This window comes from Hippichthys cyanospilos, chromosome 15 (genome assembly GCF_059441005.1).
Source record: "Hippichthys cyanospilos isolate Australia breed blue-spotted pipefish chromosome 15, RoL_Hcya_1.0, whole genome shotgun sequence".
Classification (NCBI taxonomy): Eukaryota; Metazoa; Chordata; class Actinopteri; order Syngnathiformes; family Syngnathidae; genus Hippichthys; species Hippichthys cyanospilos.
In genome coordinates, this window is record NC_142383.1 from 8,928,610 (window position 1) to 8,953,745 (window position 25,136).

General features: G+C 38.2%; 1 protein-coding gene across 6 annotated transcripts in view; it reads right to left on the minus strand.

Annotated features, from left to right (window-relative positions):
* The window catches only part of palm2akap2 (PALM2 and AKAP2 fusion), a 70,980-nt gene that overhangs the window by 12,460 nt on the left and 33,384 nt on the right, over positions 1-25,136 (minus strand). For 5 of the 6 annotated variants that reach the window (XM_088435017.1, XM_088435016.1, XM_088435019.1 and 2 more), the window contains 2 exons: positions 23,555-24,358; positions 16,453-16,526 (listed from right to left, as the gene is read on the minus strand). In XM_088435017.1, coding sequence (XP_088291143.1) covers positions 16,453-16,526; positions 23,555-24,358 — 878 coding nt within the window. The remainder of the gene's footprint in view (positions 1-16,452; positions 16,527-23,554; positions 24,359-25,136) is intronic. The other variant, XM_088435021.1, reaches the window with a different exon arrangement.

Consider the following 25,136-nt stretch of genomic DNA (forward strand, 5'->3'; position numbering starts at 1 on the left):
GATGGAATGTCAAAATTATTATGAAAGTCACACAGTTGTTGGATAGTATTGCACGGATGCAAAAGTTACAGCTGTTTGCAAAACACACACAACAGGAGCATTCATGTTGAATTTGTAAGTAAAGGGGCACCAAACATACGGAATGCCAATTAAACTGTAAACATCCAACAAATGTAGTTTGATTACTGAGCTCATTCCCACTTATAGGGAGTAATATTTACTTGATTTTTACGGTGTGTAATGGGAACAAATGAAGCTGTGTTCCCTCGGTCTGTTTTTTTCCTTCTATGCTTCCATAGCTTCCCAGCACATAATGAGCAGTCAGAACTGAGGTGCAACCACACCCAAGGGTTACACCGAGGCTCTGCAGGGTGCACAAAACTAAAATGGTGGAGTTGTTGTTGTTTTGTTTTGTTTTTTTTTCTGACACAGCGGCGGCTTTGATGAGTAGAAAAGCAGACATTGCAAACTTTTAATTATTTACATTGCAATCTTTTGATTATTTATCAAGAAATGTCATTGCCCCCCCTCGATGCTCGTTTCACAATTGCATATCGACAAGTCAAATGATTTTACACTGAAATTGTTATTACTGCACATGAATGTCAAATGTCACTTGTGTGTATTTAAAGTCTACTATCTTAATGTGGTTGACTATTGGGCTGAGAAAAAATGTTGACCAAGCTGGGAGAGTCAACAAGTTCACTTTAAAAACATTTTTATTAAAATATCTGCCTGGAAGCTCCAAGGGAACCATGTTTACGGCACCATTTTCTAAACAGACATTTTTTCCAAATAAACAGTGTTATAATCAGAGCAAGGGAGGAGGACTCCGTCAAAAAACAGTGGACTTTACAAGTTTGGGATCAGTTGTAATAAAGAAAAATAGTGACAAAAATTACATTTAATTGTTGCCACAATAAAAAGGATGACAACAGAAGTACAAAACGTATGCAAAACCACTTTGATTTATGGCTCCATTGCTTGTCTGGGTGCACTACCTTGTGGTCGTGCTTAAAGCTACATTTTTTTTTTATAAGAAGAAAACAAAGAAGAGGGGGAGGACAGTGAAGAAGAAGAATAAGAAGAAAAAATAATATTTATAACAAGAATTGTAATAATGAAAAATGTTATGGACCTTATAGCAGCTAACCGGCAGCTACAATATAATTTAATCTAGACATTATTGAAGCACAATATTTAAGACACTATTACATTGTAGCGTACATATACCATTATGTATGTGTGAACTAAATGCTAGTTAGTGTTTGTTGACCTTAAATGGTAATCACTAGTGTGCTAATGCTAATCACAATTGTTAACTGGTTAGCTTAGGAATATTTTGTTGGTGTCTTTAAAAATAGCAACAGCCATGCTGTTAATGTTATTACTGTACATGGGCATCAGCTATCACTTGTCTGCACTTAAAGTCGTCTATCTTGTTGTGGTTGACTACTTGTGTACTTTTGGAATGTGTGTGTAGGAGGACACACATCAGACCGGACTGAGAAGAAGAGGAAGGATATCCTTTTACAGCCTGAGGAAAAGAATATGACGGGAGGGTATCATATGCAAATTTGCCGCACAAACCTGTGCAGAAACATAATGGATTGGTGTGTGTGCGAGTGTGTGCCATTGCACAGCAGGTGTGTGTCCATGAGGTGAGCTGACATTCCAGACATACTGTAGCGAGCTCAAAGCTCCAACACTAATGAGAGTGATGAAGGACACTGTATGCTGCCTGCACTCAAAGGTTAGTTTGCAGTGCGAAAGAATTCAGGAAGAAATGAAGTATAAATTAAGCAAAACAAATACAATTTGAGTACGTACTTGTGGACACGAACACAATCTTGAGAACACCTGGAAGTATAGTCTGTGCTGTTGTTTTGTTTTTTTACAACTGACAAGAGATCAGATATGCTAGAAGAATATAAAGACTGAGCTTTTAAGATTTAAAAAAAATACGAGCGAATGCTCTGAATGTTCTGAACTTCTGTTTTGATGTGAGACTGCACAACAGCACCTCTGCTGTTTGTCACTGAGTAGTGCACTAACTTTGCCCTCGATTGCTTCATAACACTCAACAATCAAGTAAATCCACTCACCAATTTCTTCCCACTAAATTAGCAATTAAACATGCAGTATATGCTCTATCACTTCACGTGATTTACACAATATTAATAAAGCAGGATTGTACGGAATATTCAGCAAGCCAATTTAAAATCAATGAACTGGAGTGGTCCCTTACTGTAATCTAGATCATCTTTCACAGACTCATTGTTTTATGTTTTTTTTTTTTTTTTAAATTGGGGTGCAATTTTTTTCCAACCTTCTATGAAGAGAACGTGAATGAATTTTAATGTCTGTCTGACAAAACAAGTATTGTGAGGGGTTTTGAAGCTTTAATACAATAATAAAAAACAAACAAATAAAAAACAAAACAAGAGTATAAGAAAAACAGTGTATAGTAAATGAAAAGTGCTTCAAGATTTACACAAAGTTGTCTTGAATATCAAACCATAAAAACATGAGCAAATGGTAAACCACAAAAGGAGATTAAAAGAATAAAGAACAGGTTATACACAGAGAATGTAGTAGTGTATAATTTTACATGAGGTAAATGCTCAGCAGATGATGTTGTGGTGGAATGTTGAAGGACACAATTAGGTGAAAATGAATCAAAAGTTTAAAAAAAGACACACATGGACTATGTGTTTGGCTGCATGAGTCAGCTGTTGCTGTCTAAATGCTAGTTCTCCTTTGCTGTCACCATCCCAAACACATCTGGAAACTCTTATGTTCGCTGACGCATACAAGTCACAATCACAAACACGCACATGAAAACTTTTTTTTTTTTTTAAACACATCATGCTTGAGATTGGGTGGGGGGTGGAGTTATTTTAAGGGACATAATGTAGAACTCAGAACAAGACCAGACTTAAATTTCTGTGAACACAAGTCCCAATAAATATAATGTTGCATTACATGTTTCAGTAATGTTACTTGTTTTATCTTTACGGACCTTCTCATTTCAAAATTTCATTGTGGGTGTGACTTTAGAACTGATTTATCAGTCTTGTGAAGTCACTTCCTTTTTTTTCCTGCTATATCATTCCATTTAATGAAACTTGTTAAAACCCCTAAAGGAATATCCATATTTTGTAGTCTCAAAGTCCAATATCTATATTTTTACCACATCAACTGCACGTGTTGTAATGATAATATGGCTGTACTCACCAGTAGTCTCCACAAGCGTCAACAAAGCTCATCTGTCTACCACCCCTAATCCATAAATTTTCAAAGGGTGCCTTCAAGTTTGTAAAAAAAATGTCTTCTACTAGTTTCGATTCTGTCTAATCCTTCTCAGCTCCTCTCGCTTCATTCCTGCTCCAGATTGTGGGAGTGCCTGAGTTTTCCCTGGCCAAGCCTTTTCCTCTTCTCCTTCCCCTCCTTTTCCTCCCCTCCCATCTCTTTCCTCTCCTCCACAAAGCCTCTCCTCTCTCAGCAGCATTCCTGCCGGCCGCTCACTGAGCTGTGATGTCATGGCGTCTGTGTGCGTATGTGCATGCTGACTTCTCCAGATGCCCTCACGCACAAAGATGCCTTCTGTACAGACAGCCCAGCAAACATCCATCCTCCCTATTGCTGCCCACTCCTCCCTCCTTGTATAATATTAAGTTCCGCCTACTTTCTACTGATGAACAGATGATGAGTGAAAAAAGGTGGAGGGGATGATAACAAGGTAATGACATTTTCTTCTGTCATCGTAATATTAGGGTTGTTGACTCGGTCTAATGTAAGATTTAGAGAGATGTGTCATGTTTCCTGTATTCAGTTTTTATCAAAATGCTAATGAAATACACCCTAGTGACTCATCCCTCTTTTAAAGGACCTAAATGTTCATTTAAGCTTCAAGGGAGGATGGGACGGGAACTAATGTGGCATAGTATTTTATTTTTTTCCTATGTGGATTTATGAGGGGAGAGAAAGAGAGAGAGACAGAAAGAGAGATTTAAATGTATGTTATCTATAAAACAGCAAAAACTAACCAAAATGGTTGAATATATGAACTTTAAAAAGAGGTCGACTAAAAACATCTGCCTTGATGATGTGCAGGAACGATGTTTGTATCACAGATTTCAACACAGACCTTTCTTACAGACATACACAGCATTACAATGCCAGTCAGGAAGAAAAACTCTCCAAAAAAATGGGGTATCACAATGTTTGGGATCATTTATAATTAGTGCAAAATGGAAAGACATACCGCAGCAGCACTTATGAGGGGGGCAAAAAAACAAAAACATAATGCAAAGACCGTCTTGAACATAAGGCGCCATTGCTTGTCTCAGTGCACCACCTAGTGGCCGAATGGCTATTTGCGTAGTTTAAAAAATAACTTACTGATTTATTTGTTAGAAGGCTTTCATTAAAGCCAATTTTATCACAGGGAACTTCCCAAAATAAATGCAAGACCTTTCCAAATAACATGAGGGCCATATTAGCCAAGAATATACCCTGTCACTACAAACAATCCATAGTAGCTCGGTTTCAGGCATTCAAATTTTAACCAGAGGGGTCAGTCAATCACAAAACATGGCATGTCTATCTGTCAAGAAGAAGACAAAGAAGAAGAACAGGAAGTTATTGACCTCATACTGTAACAGGCAGTTCCACCCTCAGGTTTACTCATGGAATATTGCTGAAGTATCATCTGTAAGTGACTTTGAGGGCAGTACTACATACATACAGTATGTAATGAACATTATGTATGTGTGAAGTAAAATGGTCATGAGAGTCTGTTGACCTATAATAGTGATTGCTCGCATGGTAATGCCAAATGCAAAATTCATACGTATCGAACAATAAAAATGATTGTAATAACCACTCAATTCAACCCACATTCATTCTTTATAGGTCATTAAAAAAGAAACAAACCAACTTAGGTTCAACTTTAGTGTGTGTGTTTGTTTGGTAACAGGATCACAGCGAGGGAAACCAGAGATACGACGTCATGGCTCACTTTCTCTGCTGCTTACATACACCATAGCTCAACATGGAAATACTTTCTTTGAATGTAATCAGCAATTATTGATTCTTAGCTGTACAATACAGAAAGTATATGGCCATAAGTATGGAACAAAAAAGCAGACCGTTTCCATTACATTGATTTTCCAACACAACGGGTATTTGGCAGCCTAGCATAAGCTGTGACAGTTATGTATGATCAATGTGACATGAAAGAAATAAAACAGTGCTAAATTTAAAATAAATAGCACAAGCAAACAGTTTTCATAAACTATTTTTAAAGCCTTTTAAGCTCCTATCCCACTGAGGGGCTATTTGTTGGCAAATTTCTGAAAAGGCAGCGGCTCTTTTGATCTCTCAGGTTTCATTCAAGGTTGCAATTCTTTTTACGATGTTGTTAAAAAAATTTTAAACAAATGTTCTGAAAGTCTTGTTTTTTGTGTCGCAGGAAACAAAATTGAGCAAAATTTACTTGCAACATGACAAACAAGACTGTTTCAAAATGTCTTAAGTCTTAAAAACATGTGAGACGATTGAACGAACCCAAATCCTGACGTGAACGTGCATGTGATGCCTTTCTCCAAACTTGCAAATGTTTGCATCTCAGTGGGAAATGGCCTTTGGTTAACTTTCCAACACAGCAGATCTCGGACGTCACTAATAACCATAATAATAAATGTGGTTCAATTAAAAAAGTATAAAAATTAAATACATATTTAAAAGGAAAACTGGCGAAGCTGCTATTGTCCCCCATATGCCCCCAGATTGGTCAAAAATACAGCACATCACTTAAACAGTGTTTTAAGGGATAACATTTGACTAATTCCTTGATTTCAAGGTTAGCATTACTGCAAAAGTGAAGGCATTGTTTTATGAATGACACTTTCCTTCAGTGCCATTTATATGTTCATTTGGTTGAAAATAAACACAGAAAAGTACCAAAAAATAAATTCTACTACCCAACATGAGCAGTGTGACTCAAGGTATATCCTTTTTCTGAGTTGGCAGGTTAAAAATAAGCTAGTCAGAAAAGTGAATATTACCTAATTAATGCATCTACCATAATTGAGGCTTGAGTCTAATCCCTGAAGAGAATGCTTAAAAAAAAACAAAAAAAAAAACGTTGAATGCTGATCGTCAGTGGATTTCTAACAAGATAAGTACATTCTAATGACTGCATAACCACAAGTACAATAAGAGAAGGCAACAGGAGCACATGTGATATTTTATTCATGTGCGTGTTTGTGCAACTGGGTCAGTGCTAATGGATCAATACAGAACAGTGCCCTAAGGCCTAAGCAGTCTTGTGTCATGGAAGTTGGTCACCATTGATTGATAACACCAACTAACACGCTTAACACGCTTAAATTAACAGGAACAGTTAGCTTGGTTTTGTTTTAGAGGTGAGACTTCAAGTTGATTATTGAGTGCATTTGCAAGTTAGTTGAGTTCTCATCCATCTTTCTGGGAGGCATATCAAAAAGATGGATGAGACTTGTTTAAAAAGACAAGTAGATAGAGCGGGATTCAAATATGTTGCCTGCTCAGGCAAAGGGGTCTGCATGTTAGCAGATTGTTTCGCGTAAATGGTAAATATTGATGACATGGACAAAAATAACAATTTTGAGATTCTTCCCAAAATACCCTCCTTCAGGCCTGTATTGTCATTTCTTATGGTCAGAATGTAAATCTATTCATTTATTAGTGGGTCATTATTACTTATTGCTCTATTATTGTTTTTTGTTGTCACAATATTGCCTACCTTATCATTTGTTCAATTATGGAATGTTGTCTGCTCGGGGAAGTGAACAGAGTAAGAATTTCATTGTGTGGTAATATTATGCATATGACAAGAAAACTCTTGAATCTTGAATCAACAGTTCCTGAAAGTTTAAGACTAATATTTTTGGGAGTTAAGTGTCGACCTATATGAAAATTTTCTTTTTTTTTTGGACACATGATGACCCTTTTGTCAGAGGCAGTCACATTATTTATCATAGGCTGTATTGTTCGAGGACAATACTATGCCTATTGCAAACAATAAAACACAATCACACTTCAAGTGTTTCAACCGCGCCGTACAAAAATTAATTTGTCCTCTGTGATGAGGACAATAAAAGCTATTCAAAATTTTGCACGGTTTTGGATAAACCGTGCAAAGCCTTTCCCAGATCACATGCGCTCTAAACAGGAAACCTCTGCTAACTTGTATCCACGGATATGGCCCCCCTAACATAGGAAATGCATCAAAAACAAAAGACCACCTACACAACACCACAAGACAGACAAAGAATAAGCTGCCACGACTGCACTTTATCAGGACAACCGAAAATAAACCAGGAGGAAGCGCCATTATTGGCATTAAAAGAAGAACATTTATCATTGTCGATGAGACTACAAAGATGTATGGCAGTTTGGAAAATCCAATATTAACACTTTGGAATAGTGTGGCATCCCACACAGATCTCAAAGGAGTATCCATATACAAAAAGAGGAACCAGTGTCTATTCTTCATCTGTCCGACTGAGCGCCATGCATATTGCAGCGCTCCAAAAGAAAAACACCGAATGTAATTTCAGTTAGCCACTGCCAGAGGCTACAAGACCAGACCACAAATAAGTTGGATTTTTGAGTTGTGTGACAGAGGAATGCACAGCATGTCTGAACTCCTGGCTCACTGTTTGTGTCTCTTGCAACACAACCCAGACACCCCCCAGAAGACCCCTTGATGAAACAACAACAAAGGGTCCAAAATGCAGGCATGGAGCGAGACACTCCAGGCTGAATACTAATGCTACACTTGAACACTCTAAGCGATGGAGTGCTCTTTCGGAGAAAAGAGGTCTGTAGTCACACAGTGTGACTAGTTTTGTACGTTGGCTCTGCAAGCATTGGACAGAGGTCCAGAGAAATGACCCGCCAACCGAACACAAGTGGAGGAATAACTGGGACACAGGACAGCCATATACTATTAATTATGTCTTGGATTAAACACAAGCTTGCAGCTGGAGGTGTGCAGAACATAATTTATCATGGGAACTATCTTTGCTAGCCAGCACAGTGACACTGTGTACTGCGTTTATTATTTATGATGTCAATTAATGTCAATTGCTTCAGGAATGATAGCAAAATCTGGTGTTCTAGACTTCCTTAATAGGCAATACTCACCACTGATCACATGAATCTAAATATTTTGTAGGACTAATTCACTGCTGTTAGAGGTTGGAAGATAAATATAACTTTTAAATTCAAATGTTGGTTTGTATTAGGGGTGTAACATTTTTGTATTTGGTCCAAATCTTCTTGGTTTGGACAACACGGTTTGATGTGTGGAGATAGCCACCACCTGGTTTAGTCTATGCGCAAAATCAGTTGCTTCCCGGCAGTAAACAAAACAAAAAAAACACAAGGAAAAAAAAAGACTTCATGGTGACCTCAGCAGACAGACAAGCAGAAGATGAAGACCGAGCTCAAGAGCTGTGTGATACTTTTGAAATTAATCAATAGCAATTAAATAACTGATACCAAGTAGTTAAAGGTTCATTAAATATTATGGTAATTTCAATTATTTATCCTATTATTTTTCAAAAAGACTTTCCTGTTGAGATTTTAACAATTGCCTAATATTACATAAAGTTCTACAATTAAAATCAATTCAGCAAAAAATATAGAAATATGGGGAGGCAAACATGGAGATTGGAATCAAAGCAGGATTTGACTCAGGTAAACCTGAAACTGGAATTGAAAATATGTCTTTCAAAAAAAAAAAAAAAACTGTGTTCCAAATACAGTAGTATGAAACAGTACTGACAATACAAATGCATTTCGTTGTTGCATGTCATGCTGGTAAGTGTGTCGCATGCGCACACACTTAAAATCGTTTGCATGAGGGACCCCTGAAAAACAAAATAAATACATATACGTAACTGACTGATACTAATTCTTTGGTATCAATACAGTACAAATACTGACTTCAGTATCAATTCATTCGATACATGGATCGACCTGCCTAGCCACCAGCGGGATCTCAGAGGATTGTTGTCTGGTCTGACAGGTGCCGTAAACTGCAGAGGGAGCGTAAACAAAACTAAAGCTGCCAAGATGCGCTATTGCTAAGCTAAAGTACATGCTAACCACTCAAACCACTAATGAGAAGCAGATGCTACACAAGAAACATTTTTCTGAGTAGGCAGCAGTTTCCAAAGTTAAATTCACATCACTGCTTCGTTGAAGGAGCAATGTGAACACAGGCAGCCACTCTGACCCACCAACCACTGTTGATCCTACTGGTAGCAATCATTAAACTCTAATTAGCTGCTTGACATCAGCCTAGTCTTAAATGAACTACTTGAGGCAGAGTGCTCCGAGATTAAATTAGTGACAACAGGACAGTGGCTATGTTTAGAAAGCTTAATGCACCTTCCCAAACATACCACAGGCTACTCTTATCATCACTGAACTGGTGAAAGAAGATACAAAGAAAGCATAGCAAATAATATAGGATCTATGTATCTTAATTGATTTTGTATTATTAGCTTCACTGAACATTTACAGAAACATTCCCCTGTAAGTGTTTTTTTCCTGTCAATGAAAATGTTCAGTATTTAGCCATTACAGAAATAAAATATTAATAATAATTAATAAAGGAGAGGTTTGGCTTAAACTTTACAATGTGTGGTGATCCAATACATTGTCACGCATCTGAACAAATATTATGTATGTGCATTACTCAAAATAAAATTTACATGAACATTTTAGGCTCTCAAACCCCATTATCAAATCTAGTGCAAAATACAAAGTACTGTCAAGAGCAAAGCAAACGCTGACACCATTGCTAATAAATATGACGTTTGATTTCTGATATTTGAATATGGAATCTGACCTTATCATCCATCCACAAAGTGCTCTTCTTTGGTACAAAAGACATATGATCTGATTCTAAAAATGATCTCCCAATCTCAACCTATCCATACTGTTAGTCCCAAGAAAACATGGTTCGCCCTCAAACTTCTTCCCAGTGCTATCTTACTGCATTAAGTCTCTTTGCTGTGGTGCACGCTGAGACCAGCATTGTGCTAATCACCTGTCTATTTCAGGAAACTAGCTCATAAGCCTGCAAAATTTAGACAGAGGAAGGAGGCTTCACACAAGAAGAAAAACAGTTTGCCAGCCAACATGTCTGAGTAGCAGATTTACAGTATTCCTATTTTATTTATATAGAATTGTCCTTCCATCTGCTTGCTGCATTCATCAACACTTATCATGGCTTTACTCTTTCGGGAATAAATTCGAGAAGAAAATACGATTTTTCAACACAACCATGATTTCTTACTCAGGTATAGGCTATCCTGGATACAGTACCAGTATGTGCATTGCTTAGATGATGAGGTCATATTCCACTGACAACACTGATACTTAACCTTATGACCCTGTAACCTGACCCATTTTTAACCTCAGGCACGTTTAAATCATTCAGCGAACCAGTGTGGGAAGCTACACAAAACATGAATAGTTAGGTAAAAAAAAAAAATAAGAAACGCTATTAAAACTCTCTATAATGACTTATTTCCAGACATATGCATTTTTAAAAAGTGTAGAAAAGAGTACTTGTGACACACTTTTATGTTATTTATATTTTTAAGTGAGATTATGTTAGTAAGCTCTTGATTGCTGACTTAGCCTTTCAGAAAGTATTTGACTTGCATGAAAAGCAACCGTCAGCATTTTATGTAAAAGCTGCAGCTCCCCGAGTGGGCCACGTTTTATAGACCACAACCAGACATATTTCCTTTCCCGAAAAACTCAGATTTTTAATCAATAACTCAAAACTATTTTCTCTGACATAAGCCTGGCTTTGTGAAAACGCATAACACACACACACAAATATACCCACGTGAGCATGGGTAGCACATGCAGTCTCCACACAGGAAGGCCAGGAGGAGCTGGAATTGAACGCGGGACCTCTGCACTGTGAGGCGGATGTGCTAACCGCTCGACATAAAAGAAACAGCAGCTCAAAGTGGCCTGGATGTGACACGTCCTTGCATATGCTGTGTGCTCTCCTAAGGCAGTGAAGGTTATAGAGATCTTCCATGGAGGTTAGCAATGATTTTCCCTGCAGTGTTGACCACCTTTTTGGATCTAAATATTCTGAGAAAGAAACCTCTCTGTTGCATGTTTTTGTTAACGGTCATTATGTGTTTACCACAGTTCAGGTGGTCCTCTGTTTGACCCTCCAGAGATTTGTAATTAACGCTCTTCCACCATATTTTGGCTGAGGTTTGTTCACTGGACTGCTTATGCATGCTTATGGTTGCACTTTGCTTTGTGTGAAATCAATGACTGGTGCAGCACGGTGCGCCAATTGCAGGTGGATGTTGAGGACAATAGGGGTTGGTGGGCGTTTGGGCAATAGTGGTCATCACATGTTTAGCTTGCATTGTTTAATTTCCTGCAACCCTCAATGGATTGCAAATACTGAAAACATTGGATAAAACAACATTCCACAATGGAATGTAGAGCAAATGACCTTGTTGCATGCTTCGTTTAGACTTTCTTTCACTGATGTTTCAGAGTTGACAATCTCAGCAGCATAATTAAAAGTCCTTATCCTGGATAAAATCATTTGGCGAGGGAAAGATCCTTTCGATCGAACCGAACGATTAAATTAGACGTTACTACAAAGTAAGGTAGATTCGTTTTGGTTTATGTTACTCATTCTCACAAACATCTAAAGTATTTGGAGTAGTTATGAATGGAAAACGTAAACATGTAATCCAGACACTAGTAAACAACACACACACAAAAAAAAAAACACAACCAGGATTAAAACAGCTCAAACAAACAATACAAACACGACCAGAAAAACGCTACAATAAACAACGATGCAACCACAGAAATGACATGGACAACTTAAAACAAAACAAATGGAAAACATAAAGATAATTAATACAGGGATGAAAAGGCCTGCCGCAACAAAATATGCTGCTAGTGACACCACTTATCTCTTACCAGTCACGCCACAGAAGGGCAAAGGTGTAATAGTAGTTATTAAAAAAAAGAGAGAGAGAAAATGATGGATGGGTTAGGTCTGCCCCTTCTACTCTTTCTTTCTGAATCTATTTACTTCTATTTCCAAGACCTCACTTGTAATTTTACCAATGTGATAAGTGTTTCTTTTTTTTTTTTTTTTGCTCTGATTTTTAACATGTTTGCATTTTTTGTTTACTGTGTAGGACTCAAGTTACGACCAATCAAGGCTCAGCTTTTGGACATTACATGACCCAACTCAGAATACACCTCCCTCATGAATGTGCTCTTCCTCTTTATCTCTCACATTACAGTGATGAGTTGTGTTAAATGTGACAAGAACCTGGAATAGACACCAGCAGAAAAAAAGTACATCCACTGAACAAAAAAACAAAATTAGTAACAACGTGACAATGACTCTTTGATGAGCTACCTCACTTAAAATAGCAAGTCCTTCAGACAGAAAAAAAAAAAAAAACTAAGAAAACAATGGTGAAGCTTCTGTTGCGCCTGAGGCACCCTCACATGCTTTTTCATGAGCCAAATTTTTCCCCTCCTATTCATATTCTTCAGTTATGATCAGCTGAGAGTACAATTGTGAGCCAAGCCCACCCGAGTCAAATTTGAGTAAAAACCCTACACAAAGTTTGTCAATCATGCAACATCAATGCCATTCTAACTGTGAGTGCAATTCCTTCCTGGATAGCGGCCAGTGGCGGCACATCAACAGATGGGCCATTGAAAGGCCAGCGGGCTGTTAATGTCAACAACACTTGGGGCTGTGTGAGGCTGAACAGACTTCCTTCTTGCATCCTTCACACCCCCTCCCCCCACCCTTCTGTTTCCCTCACCCCCCTTGCAGTTAACTGCTGGCGACTCCACCCTTCTTGCACCTGGACCGCCCTTTATCTCTCCTTGGAGCTTTATGCTATCGTCACCATATCCGCCCCTCTCATCCGTTCGCCTGCAGAACCTTGTTTTACCCCCTGACATTCAGCCCTATCAACTGCACAGCTGTTGTATAACCTGTGATTATATTGGTGTGAAGCTTTCTGGGAAAAGGGAGCGGTTTGGAGGGAAGAAGACATCATTGATAACATTCCTGCTCCTGTCCATGATCTTGCACTTGATGGTGCAGTGAAGTCTGGGAAAGGAAATGTACTTGAAGTTAGAAGTCAAAACATGTATTCCTTCTAATTATAGGGGTGCAGTGGCTTATCACTCAGATGCTACCTCACGCATAGAAATTATTTTAAGGGTCAAAAGTCCAATTCTTTCTTTACTATCGTATGCTCCATGCACCTCACTAGTAAATATGGTATTCTGGTTACCGTAAATTGGTCCCTATGCTCATTAAATTCAAATAAAGAAGCATATTTATGTTGATATACCATAATCAATGGCACTATGGTGGCTTGTCGTGATGTACTTTTGTTGCTTTTCAGTTGTAGTTAGTGAAAATAGAGATCAGATCATTTCAACCTATTTTCAACTTTTAGCAAGCCCAACGTTTTCACCTTAAAGGGAATTAAGTAACAACAAGATAGCATAGATTTCAACTGTATTTTTATTTTCAAACATAATTGGAGTTACAAAATAAGCTACTTTGTTTTGGCACGAATCATTGTTCCAAGGTTAACCGGTAAACTCCAATCGATCCCAAATAAGTATTTACATGGCTTTACATATTCCAGAAATTCAATCCAGTTACCTATTTACAAAACATTATCTATTTATTTGTTTATGTATTTATTTTTCATATCATAGGGTAAAGAAAGATTTGCAAATAGCTAGCACTGAATCTAAAATCACAAAGACATATTTCAAATAGCAGGATAAAGAAGGGTCTGAAAACGGCTGATACCGAATGAGTTAAGTGTGTGTTGGAGTATTAACAAGTTTCGCAAATATACTTAGTCTAGCAATAATGTAATGTTGCTGACCTAATTTACTTGTACATATATACATATATGTCAATGCCATCCCAAACTTGTAACATCAGTAATAGTAATTGAATGTAATATGAATGAAGGTCACATTATTAATTTGCACAGCTATTTTGTGGGTATTGTTAACCTTAGTTGCCTTATATGGTTACACCAGCAGGGATTGCATCAGAAATAGCTGCCTGTGTATTAATTGCACTCCAGTTCCACAGCACTAAAAATCTTGAATCCATCAAATGTCATAAGCGCTTGTCCCAATTAGTTTATGGGTCAGCTGGAACCTTAGCCAGGTCAATCAATCACATCACATTATACACCATAAATGCAACCATCTTTGATATCTGTAAACCATTTAAATTCTCACTTAAGATGCCATGCTTAATTTTGGGATGTGGGAAGAATATAGACAACCTGAGAAAATCCATGCAAGCATAGGGAGAACACACACATTTCCACCAGTAAGGTCAGAGCCGAGATTTTAACCCAAAATCCCAGAGGCAAGCGCGTTTAACGCTCTAATAATAAACAGGCATTGGACAGACAATACTTCTCCATGCAAACACATTGAATATTATCTGAATCCAACAGCTACTTCTTTTACTCTCAGAAAGGAAACTTCCATAAAACAGCTTAAAAAATGTTATGCTACAAAATGTATAACTTGTACAGACACAAGACAGCCTGTCACGACTAGTCGACTAACAGTGTTGAGTGTGAGTTGAAGAAAAATGGGTTAAGGTCATTGCAAATGTAGGTCAAAGTGAGGAAGGGGAGGACCATATTTCGCTCATTTTCAATTGGAAATCAAAAATGAAAAAAACAACAAACTTATTTTTGCTGTACAGAACTCTCCTGCAAAATAAAAGCCAAAACGCGAGCGTACCTGAGAGCACAAAGACTGGAGAAACCAAAACAAAAAAAACTGCAGTGAGCCTCTACTGTAGTCCATTGACCTCCTACTGCTCTCAAGGGCTGCGGTATCCATTGTCCTTCACACTTAGGAGCCCATCAATGTGATTGCAAGCATGTTCTGTTTGACACGCGCTTTTCGGTTCATTCTAGCAATGTTTATGTGTTGACGTTTAAAGTCACAATGTAGTATAGCTCCAGAGCAGTAGCCAGAGTGGAGGACAAGCATAGGAGGAAACAATGACCGGGATTCAGCGACAGATGCTTACCTACTGGCTTGGACTTCTGTTTTCTCCTTTGTCTTGTTTTGCTTCTCTAGTGTTGTACCAGGTGGTAGAACGTTTACTTTCCTAGTTTTGTGGTCCCATCCAAATAGAGGCATACGCCAGTTATGAGCATCGGGCTGTTCTCTGTTGTGCTCTTCTTTTGCTCACTCACCCTCCCTCCGATGCACCCCCTCTTCCTCTCTCTCTCGCTCTCTCTCTGTCTCTCTATCTCTCTCTACCGGCACGCGTGCTGAATAATGCAGCTGGCCGGAGCGTGTTCGGAGCCCTTCCAGAGACAATCAGAGCGCCAGCGGCCAGCCAGCACAATGGTGGCCGACCCCGAGCGGATCAGGTTGCCTCTGTTTAGAACTTTGTTTCATTCAGTTGCACCACGGGTTCTCCCAGGGTAAAATATCATTTCACTGAGGAGTCATTGTTTATCATATTACAGACAATCATAATTTCAAGAAGTAGTATGCACACCTATCCAAAACCTTGAAAACAAAGAGCCACATAAATCTGATGTTACCAGTCTATATCCGACAATACTTGTGAGACATTCTTTATTTTATCCGAATTTAACAGTATGGTTAATTTACATAACACCCTGGTCCAGGTTTCTCCTCGCATAAGCTGGCAGTGAGACTGGGCAATGATTCACTATTTTCAAGTGACAGCAGGACTGTGGACTATACAAGAGAACGTAACCAAATGGTAAGCAAGGCCGCAGTGTTAGCATCACATATTGGCATCAGTTGGGTCAAAAATACCCAGATTTTGGGTCAAAAAAGGACCAAACAATACTTGAGTCCATTTAACCCCAATTTTTGTGCAAAGAAAAGTTGGGTCAAATTCAAAAGCAATTCAAATTCAAAATATCAAAAGCAAAAAAGTTGTTTGACTTATTTTTCTAACTTTAGATTTAGGTATTACATAGGAATCCAACACAAATGAGTTACATGGTAATCTCCACCCCAATTCATTAAGAAATAGTGGACATGACTGGCATAAGGCAATTTCTTCATTGGACCTATGGAGCTCTTATGAATGAGCCCAATAAAGTCTGCCTGGTAACAAGTGGAGGGACAAATGTGCGCCATATCTGAAAAAAATTCTAAAGAGAAAACACAAAGGGGATTCAAAACCTATTTTAAGCCACATAGCTTAAGCTCTTACAGTCGTGTTTATCAAATTTCATGACTAAGACATTATGTGCACAAAAGTAACAACGTTTCAAGTAGAACATTGCTAACTAAACAAACTGAGCAACTCACCAAGGCAGTGTGAGGATATCTGTTCGGCATCTCGACTTGATGTCCATTTGTGGTCGTCTCGATAATCCCATAGCCTGTGATAAAAAAAAAGAAAAAGAATTAGAACAAAATTACTTTCTACATCGTTCTCTTTGTTGCTCATGAAAAAAATATTTTGGGTAGATTACTTATAAATGTGGGAGTATTCCAAAATGCGGTTACTGTCAAGGTGGGAGTACTTTACCTTTAAAAAAGAAAAAAAAAAGGGGGCATCCGTGATTCGTTTTCAGAATGTGTGACCACCTGTACCGTATGAGAACTCTGACCTAGAAGTAATGTTTCATAATGACTCTCTTTTAACAATTTTATTTCGTGACCATTTTCTTTTACATTCTTCCATGAGGGCAGATGAGGCCTTGAGAAAATCAGCATATTCATTGTCCTTTTATGCCTAAACATGAGCAATATCACGGGGTGGCGTAAAAATCATCAGATAGTCATATGCCTTATCTTGCATTGTCATTGTCCCAAAATAATTTGATTATCATGTTTACCATCACACAGCCGGGGATCAAACATACATGTGGCCTAGTTCTGGTTGTCATGGTATCACTAATGTGATCACTTATCATATCCGGCGATTAGGTCTTCTACACTGTGCGTGTATATGTGTTTCATTTTTGTGCCAGAGATTCAACCCGCTTTACATTTCCAATTTAACTTGCATTATTCATAAAATCCCGGAAAGGTTTCTGAATTCTGAATGAATTCTCAAAATTTATCTTGCTTGTTACTTACCTGCATGTTTCATGCAGACTACAATGAGCTTAGAAGACATTTCTGGCTTTCTTCTATGTGTGTGCACTGAATAAATTGTTGTCTAGTTATTGAAATAAGAATGTGAATTACTCTGCTGAATACTGTATGAAGCACACTGTATCACATAAGACAAATAATCAAACATCATGGAACCCCATTAGGATATATATATATATATATATATATATATATATATATATATATATATATATATATATATATATATATATATATATATATATTAACATTTTAACACAAATTGAACTAAATGTGACATCTAATAGAGGTCACTACATATGGCACACAAAATAGAAAGGTATATGTATACAAATATATATATATATATATATATATATATATATATATATATATATATATATATATATATATTTATTTATTTATTTTTTTAACATTTTAACACAAATTGAACTAAATGTGACATCTAATAGAGGTCGCTACATATGGCACACAAAATAGAAAGGTATATGTATACAAATATATATATATATATATATATATATATATATATATATATATATATATATATATATATATATATATATATATATATATATAAAGGAATATTTTGACACCAATGACAGATGTCACTAACATGTCATTACCATGCTACTAATATGTTTATTATTGCAGTTTTGAACCAACGGATACAAGTAACACCTGTTATCATGATAATTTGACAGCACTTACTCTACTGTAAGGTTAGTGTAAAACCTCTCTGACTGTCAGTTAAAACAAGCACTGTTTTTTCTCTTCCAGGGTTTGGGTTCTTTACAAGAATAAAATGGACATTTATGTAGTCTTACTTTAAAATGTGACTCAGTGGCTAATTGGAAAAATAAGGAATCTGTATGGTTTGCAAAGCCAGGTTCAAGCATATTAGTAGTACATTTTTGGCACACCACCTGATAGTAAAACAGCCTGTTCAAGTTACTTCCAAAGAGACTCACAAATGCTGCTGGAGTGTGTTGCTGATGAGCAGAATTACACCATAACTGACACGATTTAAGAATTGTTTCAAAGAGACTCAGAAAAAAAATACTGTCACAAGGAGTCAGATTTGGTAGTTTTGTTCAACAGTTATAATTTACAGGACAATAATCGTATTAAAGAATGAGATAAAGTGACTGAAACATTCATTGAAACATTTTTTTCATTTTTTTTAATGATCTTCTGGTAATGCCAAGATTTTACTCCAGTAAATATGTTATGTATTTGCAAAAATGGGATTAATCTTGATCAATTAAGGAACATTTTGCAATGAATTAGTTATTGGAACATTTAGCAATTAATTATTTAAAAAATAGCTTGATGATGGAAGGATGGATGATCTAGGATAATAAAGAGTATTAGGTTTTCTTGAAAAATACATGCTTTTCTTACAGCAATATTTTAGTGTTTGAACTAAAATTGTTTTTGGTGTCAATGCGGCTCGAATAGGCCTACCTGGTTGTGCCTGTTGTGGCCAGAGATGGCCCACTTGTTAGTGGCAGTGGGTATTATCCAGAGAAATTGGGGTGCAGTGAGGATCCTTTTTCAGCCAATGACACAGTGAATGTTATATCAAGAGACAGATGGAAGGAACAACAAGCAAGAGACAGCAGGGGCTGAACTGGAGAAACTCAGCTTTATTTGTCCAAAGATAGAGCGAGGATACAAACGTCAGAGAAAGAGGTGGGGAAGGATGTGATAGTGAGACTGAAGAAACAGAGAGAGAAGGTGAATATGTGAACAATAGAAAATGGCTCTTTTTTTGTTGATTTCATGAACAGTCCATACAACCACGAGAACAGGCAGAGGGGAAGAAAGGGCGCTCCCTAGAGAGCAAAAGTAGTACTTCATTGAGTGGCAGTGGGGCTTGCAAACTCCATGGCTGACTGCTCATCAACTCAGATCTACATTTTTTATTTTTAGCTAAAGTTATTTCGGATATGATGATTGTATTTCCTATATTGTTAGTGCTTTTTGATGACAAACAAGACACTGAATCTGCTGTGATACTGAAGAGAGTGGACAATAATCTAGTGTTTGTTGCAAATAGTAATTATTACCAGATCTAGTCAGATGAATTTCATTCTTCTAACCATTCATCATCTATAGCAGTGGTTAACATTTTTACTCCCTGTAAATTAATGTTTTTCATTCAAATTACTTAAAGGAAAGTGATGTGCCATCCTTGTTTGTTCAAGTTTGGAACTACATTGATGGTATATTTGTTGAGCAACTCCAGAATAAAAAGATAAAATAGGCATACATTTTGCTAGGGACTCACTATAACACGGTTCAGCAATAAGTTCCTTTCATATTCCAATTCATTTGCTCTTAATTTGAAAAGATTAGTTTTACTGATACCTGCAGAGCAAAGTAAAAAAATCATGTATGGGTATTTATATCCCTAATTGAGAATCAATGTAGTATGCCACATACACATTTTCTAAATTTAAAATGTTGAAAATTGGTATGCATACACTTTTTAATTTTGACCCTTTCATGTAACTAATTTAGGTTTATTTCACCTAAAGTGGCAACATCTTCCACTTATTGAAGTCTGTTTCTAATGGTTGCCAGAAAACCTAATCTAAAAACATTGGTGGTCTGCATTGGAGGAAAATTAAACACTTGCTTAGCATGCAGTCAATAGGCCACCATGCAAACCTATCGAGAGGGTTAGTTGGTATCCTGCCTCTGCAAACTGTTTTAACATCCGCACATGCCTTTGAGAGTGAGCATGACACATCTGCTGAAGGAATTAGCTGTTAGGGCGAGTTTACATGAGGTTGTGATTTCAAAGGCAGCAAAACAATACACAAGTTGGGTGTGTTGTGAAGTCGAAAAAAAAATAATAGAAAGCTCTTGTCATATTGCATCATAGGACAGAAAATGTCTATAACAGTGATATGTAGCATAGTGTAGACGTGAAAAGAAATTGATTGGTGGATTGAATACAGAGAGCCTTGAGTATTTACATTCTTTACCAACATGGGAAACTCGACACAAGGCGTGCAATTGGCCGGTCACTCAGCAGCAGTGGCCAATCGTATTCGATAAATTATGTTTAACATAAGGCAAACTACAATTCAGCTATGACAGGTCCATTTAGAAAAAAAAATGTAGTTTTTTAGACTTCATGTCACATCATTTTATTTGTTCATGTTTCAATTCAAGTAGATTGAATGTATATAATTATGGGTGACTTATCAAAAGGTGACAGGGTACATTATTATGTTTACACACCTGAGCCACCTAAGCACCACTTGATGTATTTTGTAGATTTGATGCATTTGGATTCTTAAATTTCAACATTTCCTTATACTCTCCTGAGAGCGAGCAGGTTCATTTGTATACACTGTCGTGGACATTTTGCCTCTGTAGAGCACACTAGGACTTGTTGGAGACCACTAGGACATGTTGGAGACCAAAAACAAATGTCCACTACAGTGGACACAAACGAATAAGGTGGGTCTCAGGCGGATATAGGCACCATAGAACACATTAACTTAAATTAATGCAGAGACTACCTGGCCTCCATTATGAGTAAGGCATTTATTTGATTTTAGAACTTTAGTCATAATTCCACACAATTGGGTTAAAAAAAAATATGAGGCAAAAAAGGACAAATTCAATGTTTAGGTTTATCTAGATAGACTTTCTGGGTTGTTTTACATGAACCAACCATTTTCTTCTTTTAAGGGGCAGGGGGTTAGTGGACAATACCCACTTTAGGGGTTGTTTTGTGCCTAAGACAGAAAGTTGGGACAATATTGGGACTTTCCTTTTTTCATGTATAATTTGGCTTATCTTTAACACAATTGTTTTCAGGGTGCATAATGTTAATTTTCTATAAGTGTTGTTGAAATTCTTGCTTTGGAATGTTCCAAGCTGGATAATGTGGCACTCTTGAATAGAGCTTGACAGATGTGTTCTGTGCAGGCAGTGTGTTTTAAGGGAAAAAAAAAATGTACAAAAAGTACATAAAAGCAAAATCCACCAATCACCACATAATACATTTCTGAGGGGCCGCAAAAGTAGTTGCCTTGCTTTGTGCTATTTGATTGACAAAGCCCTTATTTGGTGCTCATCATCTACTAAATGTGAAGCCACTATCTGAGAAAATACAGACATTTTGAATGCAACTTTATTACTCATGCATTCAAATATCACATTAATTCATTAGCCCTAAACAAGACGAGGAAGCTCTGCTGGCCTCCAAGAAAATGAGCACTAGTCTGTACTATATATAAATATAAAACATTTTAACATGTTATCCAGGCCACATGATGCTAGCACCCTTATACAAGACGGCCTGGAAGGAGAGCATAGCAAGTGCTGGCAGTGTTGGTGGTGGTCCTCGGAAGCACATAAAAAAATGGTCTTTTCCAATACCAGTGGTTGGCTATTCATTCATTTTCTAACCTGCTAGTCCTCATTTGGGTTGCAGCATACTGGCCCCTATCTTAATGGTGGTTGGCAATTCATATCACTATTTGCATGTATTTTACCAGCTGTCATTGAAGGTGTTTCCTCATGTTCAATGTGCTCATAAATTTGTGGTCCTGTAGACTAAAAACAGAAATGGCTGCACAATTCCTAAGATGCTTCATGGCTTCATACCGGCTGCTGAGTTAGGAAGTGATTGAATGGGAGGAAATGACTTCATTGGAGGGATAGCTCAATTTGATGGGGAAAACAAACAACTAATGTTAAGGTTCATTGAAGGAATATTTCCCCAAAATACCTGGGTTTTGTTTTCCAAAAGCAAATATAATGTAGAGCTAAAAGCAAATGAAAATAAAGCCATAATAGAAAATCTAATTGTTTAGTGATTTTGACTTTTCAAGTGGAAGAAAAATAGAGGCACATGAAGAAACCAAGGCAACAAGGACCCTCACCCTCTTCCCTGCTAAGAAACACACTTTCACCACACAACTGTTTTTTAAAGTCATGCGCGTTTGTTTGGGTGAAAGGAATTAATGGGACAAGAGAGTAGGAAAAACAAAGTGATAGATAATTTTTTGTATATATATGTTTTTTTAATAATATGTTTTATGCGGCCCAATAGCTTAAACATGGCATTCTGATTAGCATTGTTCGTGGAATATGAATTTAGCAGCAAAATTTGTCTTCATTTAGTTCAGGGGACTGCCGATTTGTCACCTGAAAGTGACATCACAGTTGCTCACAACTCTGTTTTCTGAGTTTGGTCTATCTATGATGTTCCCAAGCTGAATTGTGATTGGTTGCTGAGCCCCGAGCAACTGTGATGCAAGATGCAAAATGGCCACCCCCCTAAGATTAAAAACAGAACAAAACAAACAGTGGATTTACTTACCAGAATTTAACTCATTTATTAACATTGACGGCTGTAGATGGAAAATCAAAAAAAACTCCACTGGCAGTTATTGAGTTAAATTGACAAATCATTAGACTCATAGAACATATTTTTTGACCAGAAATTGTCTGGTAAAGTTTTAGACTTTTAGACTACTAAGATTTAAACTATTGTTAGAATTTCATTGAATTGAAATCGTTCCGTTAACACATTCACTTCCATTGATGGCTATAGACATCAAAGATCCATTTTTACTGGACTGGCAGTGAATGAGTAATGGATATTTTATTTTCCACGGACGCACTATTAATCAGAATGTCATGCTTAGACTAGTGGAGGTGCATAGAACATATTGTAAAATAAAATTTTGGGTGTTGACTTCTTTCTTAACTCATTCACTGCCAGCCCAGTTAAATTGGGACTTTTTGACTATCTACTATATAGGTGAAATGAAATGTATCTTTGACGTCAATGGCAGTGAATGAGTTGAGGTGATTGTGTGGGTCCATAATGTCTGCTTGGGAACCCAGCAGCTAACCGTCTGTAGAGTCAAACCGAGATTAGCCATTCAAGTTTTGCTTGGCAAACAAACATGGCTGTTTCTGTTTCTTTTTTGTTTGCCATGATGGTAGCAGCATTATAACAAATGAGTTCCTGCTGATTGGTTTGAATTTGTTGAACTAAATTGTCAGGAGGTCAGAGCCATTGTGTTGGCACAAAAGAATTAAAAAAAAGCAGAAATGAAGGCGTAAGATTGTGAAAAGTCAAAAGGCGAGTGCGTGCGTGCGTGCGTGTGTGAGTGTGGCAGCCGCTCAGAGTCCAGAGGAGAAGGGGCTTCAGTTAGTAACCATCCAAAGACAGAGGGAAAAGAGGGGGGTTGTGGGTAATAATAAAAGGGAAGCAGAAGATTCAGTCACATGACTATGCAGCACTTGCAGCGTTTCCTCTTGTCTGTACCTGTGGTAGGTGTGAGACCGGGAGGCGGGGCTTTGTTGGCTTCGGGGTTTGGCGGGGCCGAGGCGGCGCTGTCGGGCTCGCGGCCGTCGGATGAAAGTTCCGTGCTGACGGCCTCGGACGTGACAGGCCGGCCCGACACCAGGTCGGCGGCCGTGCCGTCAATGATGGACAGGTCGGTGACCGTCTTCTCCCTCAGGGACTTCTCGTCGTCTTCGTCGATCAGCACCACCTCTGCCTTGACGGCTCCGTCGAAGCCCAGCAGGCGTCGGCTCTCGCTGGTGTCCTCCAGGTCCTGGTAGCCCAGGAACACCATGGTGACCGGGTGCTCGGAGCTGGCTTGGGGCAGGCAGCTAAGCTCTGGTCCCGGCTGGGCCGAGGGACCGGGCTGCGTCACGATGGGAGCGGAGGACGGCGGCATCATGCCTAGCCGGGTCTCCCGATGCAGAATGACTTGGGCCGGCGGGCTCGACGGGATGGAGGGCGGGGCGCAGGATGGCGGGGACAAATCATCCGCAGCTACGGCGGGGGTAACAGACACCTGACCCCTCCTCTCATCTCCCACTTCGCATGGTCTAGCCGCTCTTTGGAGTAACTGATCCACCTGCGAGGAGCTCCACCCGTTCTCTACCGAGGTGGTAGACACGCCCCCGGAGGACGAGACTTCATAGACAACTTTCCTGCCGTCGTCGTAGACCTTGACGCCGCGGGAGCCCGCTTCTGAGGGGCTCACACGGTTGGCTGAGAGGACGCGCTGTTCGCCGGTCTGAGGGTCGTGCTGCACGTTGATCTCCATGGCAAACATTGCTGTTAGAAGGGAGGGAGGGGGTAATGCAGAAGGGGGTGGGGTGTGAAGGAAGAGTGAGGGGAGGTGGAGGAGAAAGTGGAAGGAGTGAAGCGTGAAGATGGGGACACACAGTAGACTGAAAAACCTTTATGTCAATCACAATATCACAATTCTTAGCCAGAAGAGCACAGTCTTACAAATATGAAAACATTTCCGTTTTAATTGATATGCAGTAAATATGATTGATTAATGTGGTGGTTAGTTTATTGTGAGTTTACAATTAAGCTAAGAAGTACACTAGCGATTGTATTTTTTCAACTATTTTACTATTACCGGTACTCTTTTTCAGCTAAGTACCACCAAACCAGCATAAAGGATTCAGAGAAAAAAAAAAACATAATTTATCAGTGTTTCATTTATTTAACTTTGTAACTTCATCTGTAGTGGTAATTCCAGGTATAAGCAACTCCAGATCATGTAAGTTCATCTGGTTTATTTTTGGCTCATCTGCCAGAAAACTGCGTGACTAATGACAATGTGCATCCATGTAAAACTTTTGCAAAGGAGTCACTATAACACAATTTAGCAATAATTTGTTTCATGGTGCAATTCATTTTCTCTTAATTGGAAAAGACAAAATATACCATTTCTGTCATCAGCATTAAAATCGTTTAATTAAATTTGCTGATATCTCCAGAAACCCAGTTAAAATCTCACGTACCGCTTGAAATGCCTTCACGTATTCTGAGTGGTACTAGTATTACTATTTAAGAAGTGCTAACGTACACTACACACACA